The 5,271-nt window shown below is 45.0% G+C and overlaps 1 protein-coding gene across 2 annotated transcripts in view; it reads left to right on the top strand.

The window, feature by feature from the left end:
* Window positions 1-5,271, top strand: part of dync1i2a (dynein, cytoplasmic 1, intermediate chain 2a) — an 18,285-nt gene that overhangs the window by 8,819 nt on the left and 4,195 nt on the right. For both annotated transcript variants that reach the window (XM_035677314.1, XM_035677313.1), the window contains 6 exons: window positions 1,900-1,986; window positions 2,157-2,319; window positions 2,419-2,518; window positions 3,377-3,502; window positions 4,923-5,069; window positions 5,155-5,268. In XM_035677314.1, the coding sequence (XP_035533207.1) occupies window positions 1,900-1,986; window positions 2,157-2,319; window positions 2,419-2,518; window positions 3,377-3,502; window positions 4,923-5,069; window positions 5,155-5,268 (737 nt within the window). The remainder of the gene's footprint in view (window positions 1-1,899; window positions 1,987-2,156; window positions 2,320-2,418; window positions 2,519-3,376; window positions 3,503-4,922; window positions 5,070-5,154; window positions 5,269-5,271) is intronic.

Below are 5,271 nucleotides of genomic sequence, written 5' to 3' on the forward strand. Positions count from 1 at the left end.
TTGTGACATACTTGTGTGTGTGTGTGTGTGTGTGTGTGTAGTTGGTGGATGTTTTTGTATTCTGTGTTTCATTGTTGGCCTTTTATACATCATATAAATATCCTGGTTGCGCGGTGAAGTCAGACCCTTGTTTCTGTGTGCACCATATAGAAAGTGGAAGGACACATGCAGCCAGAGGAGCAAGTCATTTACGTTGTATACTTTGCATCTTTGGCCGCATAGCGTGTTTGCTTAATATAATGTTCCAACTGGACTAAGACCTGTGATTACTCCCCTCCCTCCTGTCCACCCCCCCACCACCCCCCAGCCCCCAAAAAAGCTTTTATTTCTTAAGTGGCACAAAAGCCATAATTGGGCCTGCTTTGAGAGGAGGTGTCAGTGTATGGGACATCGGTGATCCGGGTGAATTCTGTTAAATGCAACCCCCTCCCTCCACCGCCCGCCCTTGCTAGGCGCTACTACCCCCCTACACATCCCCAGCGGGGTCACCAGGATCACTAGCTTTTCTCCAAATGGCCATTTTGGCTGGCAGGTGCATTATACCCTTTATTTTCAGATTGTCTATCCGCTCCTAATGCCTGGCAGGTTGATTGCTCTGGCTGCCTCACCAGGGAAAGGGCTGACGAGCACGGCCGGGACTAGCTGAAAGACAGTGATTACTGTTTTCCTTTAAGCCTGATTGAGGCCCTTGAAAGGAAAGATTTTAACCTTGTCCTGTTGGTTGCAGAGTATGGCCGTACATTGAAATGGCTTGTGTCATCAACCCAGTTCTGTAAACTCATCAGTGCACTCAATAACCTTCTTCCCCAAACCTCCGTCTGAGAAAGGGGATAAATCACTTTATGGACAAAGTGACAGATGACATTATCATTTAGATTATCTCAGTAGGAAGGAAATTCTGGCATGCGGTGCTGTCATCTTAGATTAACTATAAGGCTCATACCAAGATAAATGCCTGTAGGAACCAGGCGAGTATTTCCCCTCTCTTCATGAATCTGTTTTTGTCCTGCTTTTGCTATTATTTTTTTTACATTGAAAGCATGGGCTATATACCGTCTCTACGAGATGTGTTTTGAAAAAGCGTCTTCATCTTCTTTGAGGTACAACCGGTGTGCAGTTTGCCAGCTGGTCTGGCCTGTATTTTGTTGTACATTCTCTGAGGTTGAATAGGAGTTGCAGGACCTCCTGCTAGGATGGTAATTGCACAGGCTTGCTGTTCAGGGAGAAGCTTGTCTCGGGGCAGCCAGGCGGAAAACCTCTGTGCCATCCCCATGCCACCTCTGAAGAGCACAAGACAATCGCAGCATCACCATCTGCTTTTGCACCATGCCGTCATCTGGCCAGACCAATGGGACGGGCCCCGGGCAGCTGCTCCACACCCACTGCCCTGCTGCCCCGTGGCCTAGAAGGGGGCAACCTGCTAACGGGACACAGAGGAAACCGCTACACTGACAGCTAGATCCTCTATTGAATGGCTAGAGTCTCATTAACAGTTGGGAAAGACAGGGGTCCCTATGACAACAAGACACCCGCTGCGCTGTGTCCCTTTAACACAAATGACAAACTTCCCTGCTTTAGAGGAGCAGGTTCCTTTTGAAAGGCGACATTGTGCTGACAAACCAAACAAATGCAAGGCGGAGATTGCCATGCCCATAATCACTCGGTGGAGCTTTTTTTTTTATTGAGAAAAGAAAATAATAGAGGAGGAAGATGTAGTGGCGAAAAGGTATGAAACGTCTGTATGGAGGCATGATCGATTGTTGTGTGAAAGTTGTTACGTTGAATTAGATTTTATTCCCTGTTTACATTTGAAGTTTTGACAATATTATAACCAAAATCTTTTACAATTTCTTGCGTAGATGGCGTGTACAATCTAATAGTTCACTTTCTGATCAACAGAGGAAGAAGAAGAAGAAGAAATTGCTCCACCTCAACCAGCAGGCGAGACTCAGACTGAGAAACCGGACCAGAAAGAGGAGGAGGAAGGTACTACAGTGACAATGATGCATAATTGCAATACACTAATGAAATTAAGCCGTAGTTGTTGCCGGTAGAAAGAGGTTTCTCTTCCTGTAAAGTAGTGCATCACATTCTGTATCATAAAGGAAATGAGCAGTAGGGATCCCCAATACATTTCATTGTGTTTCCCTGTATAGTGCCCCCCCACGAGCTGACAGAGGAGGAAAAACTCCAGATCCTACACTCCGAGGAGTTTGTGGATTTCTTCGATCACAGCACTCGCATTATTGAGCGGGCTCTATCAGAGCACGTGGACCTCTTCTTTGACTACAGTGGTCGTGACCTGGAGGAGAAGGAGGGGTAATTATTGGACAACTGGTGTTTTTTTTTTTTTTTTTACTTGTAATTGGTTTTTGAAGAAGTGTTTTTTATTGATTTGTGTTGCTTTGTTTTCCCCAGTGAAATCCAGGCCGGAGCAAAGCTCTCTCTCAACAGGCAGTTCATGGATGAGCGCTGGTCAAAGCATCGTGTCGTCACCTGCCTGGACTGGTCCCTCCAGGTCTTTTTTTTTTTTTTCTTCTTTAACATTTTTTTGTAACTTAACCAACAGTTGAACACATTTGACCGAGCAGCATTTTGCAGTTGAATAAAAATGAATTTATTGTGTATTTGTGCTAAAATAGAAGTAATATGGGCATAATTGTTGCTAATTGGCTGTTGAAACAACTTAACTTTGCACAGCCATAATGCTTTATGATTACATAGCTTGAGTTTGACAGCATTTACTTTTAGCCACAAGTCCCTCAGGAAAAGTAAGTTATGTCCCACACAAATTGTCACTTAGTCGGAGGCCATAATGATTTGTTTCCTCTGGTGTCTAAGGTCATTTAATGCATGATTCTGCAACGACTTTTGACAGTGATTGAACACCAAGTCTTTGTTCACAGTGTTTACTAGCTCTGAGCGATATCCATACCCTTGTGATTTGAAATAATGAATTCACAAACTGTAAATCTCACTTCAGGTATTAGAAGCAGCAGGGGTTAATGGTTTGTTTACATCTGGGTAGTGTTTCTGCAGTCGTTCTCTGCCTGTGTTTTTAAAACACACTTCAGTGGGTGTAAATTTTACATTCTCAATGAGCTGCTCTGTTTTAGTCTACCACTGTTCCTCTGTAGCTTTTAGTTCAAATTATCAAAGGGAATAAAAACGTTATTATTTACCAAAGTTCTTGGGGTAGGGCTAATTAAACAAGCCATAAATCTTGAGGGAAGGGTTACTCATTCTTTAAGGCATTCAGCAGCACCGCACAGGGCAGGAGGCGAGGCTTGTCCACATGGAGCCAAGCCTGGGGGGCACATCTGCCTCCCCCCTCACATTCATTTGGGCTGATTTTTTCTTTTTTTCCTGTCACCAGTATCCTGAACTCCTGGTTGCCTCGTACAACAACAACGAGGACGCTCCTCACGAGCCAGACGGCGTGGCCTTGGTGTGGAACATGAAGTACAAGAAGGCTACACCGGAGTACGTCTTCCACTGTCAGGTACTCAAAGCAAAGCCCCTCTGCTTCTTTCTCCCACCCCTCTCCACGTCCTCACCAGTGGCATCTTCCATGGCAAGCGTGGAGCACCGCCAACCAACCCCTGTTTGCTCACCCTTCTCTCCTCCTCCTCCTCCTCCTCTGCGCTTACACCCCTCACCCTCCCGCCTTCCTGCACATTGTGAGTTCACCGTACTGGCATCCACCTCCACCACATCTATCCACAAACACATGTTCATGAGGCGCCGGAGAAGACCTGTGGTGCAGGAGTTGAATGGAATCCGAGCACTGCAGCAGGATTAAGTGTGTGTGGGGCTGGGCTGGTTATCATGTGCATCTAAACAAGGGCCCTGTGTTCAGACAAGCTAGCAGGGAGAGCAGCACAGCTCCTCCGCTCTGCCCAGCCTTATTATAATGCCTGCCCCGAGGCTCCTTCACCAAGACAAGTTGAGTAGAACCACATGTTGTTGCCTCCAGAGCGGATGTAGATGCAGGCGTATTGCTCAGATGAATAAAACTGAACAGAAGTGTGAATGCAGTTCTCTCCGTGCCTCCAAGTCAGCTCATCATGAGATTTTCCTTAACCGTGCCTCAAGAAAAGTCACTTTTTAAAAAAAATATTGAGGTTAGATTGTAATTGGTGAAGCGATGAGTGTAGGCCACCTACAGACCAAACTCAAGTAATAAAAATTCATGAAGTCATAATCCAAAAATAAATAATAATCCTGTTCAGCGGCCGAAAGGTTTGTTTTGTTTGCACTGTACGAACTGAGGCATGAGTAATGAAAGATGTATTTGGATGTGTTTTTGGGAAAGAGGGAACATGCACAGACCAGTTCTATAACTTTGAGAAGAAACAGGAAAAAAACAGGTTCAAGCCAATGTTTTTTTTTATTCAACTTTGAATACTGTTGTAGTGTTGCTGATATAAAACTTATATAAAACAGCCAGAACTTGATTTGATGCAGTTTTGCCTCACCACTTACCTCAGTGGAAAATTCACCCAAGTTATTTTGACTCTAGATTTGTGTTTCCAGTCATTCTCATAAAAAAAATCATGTAAAATGTTTATACTGTTGCATATTTGCTCTGGTCTGTGTAAATGAATTCAGTTCTTACTTCAGAGAACATGCATACTGTATTCTGAGTTACCAGTTTATTAGGTACACTGAGCTAAAACTAATGCGGCCTTAAAGGACAGTCAAATCCTACCAACCTGAGCCATACTGACCAGCTCTGCCACACAGATTTTTCATTATTGAGCATGAACGAGCCCTGACTCGGGCCTGGATGCGCTCTTTGATTAGATGTGACGTGATGGTACATTTGCTGAGCTGCCTCACTATAAACATGTACCTTTTCATCAGTAGAGAACTTAAACATTGTCTATCCCTTTTCTCTGCCTTTTCTCTCTTTCTGACAGTCTGCTGTTATGTCGGCCGCGTTTGCCAAGTTCCACCCTAACGTTGTGGTGGGGGGCACATACTCGGGGCAGATTGTACTGTGGGACAACAGGAGCAACAAGAGGACCCCGGTGCAGAGGACTCCCCTGTCAGCAGCAGCACATACGGTACACTGAACAACTGACACAGTGGGCCTGTACTTTATTTTTAATACAGCAGAAGAGTAAAAGGTTTCCCTGATTGTCTTTGCAGCACCCAGTATACTGTGTGAATGTGGTCGGCACACAGAATGCCAACAACCTGATCAGCATCTCCACTGATGGCAAGATGTGCTCCTGGAGTCTGGACATGCTCTCCCAGCCACAGGTA

The sequence above is a fragment of the Morone saxatilis genome, unplaced genomic scaffold (assembly GCF_004916995.1).
Source record: "Morone saxatilis isolate NCDOM2014 unplaced genomic scaffold, NCSU_SB_2.0 Contig5, whole genome shotgun sequence".
Taxonomy (NCBI): Eukaryota; Metazoa; Chordata; class Actinopteri; family Moronidae; genus Morone; species Morone saxatilis.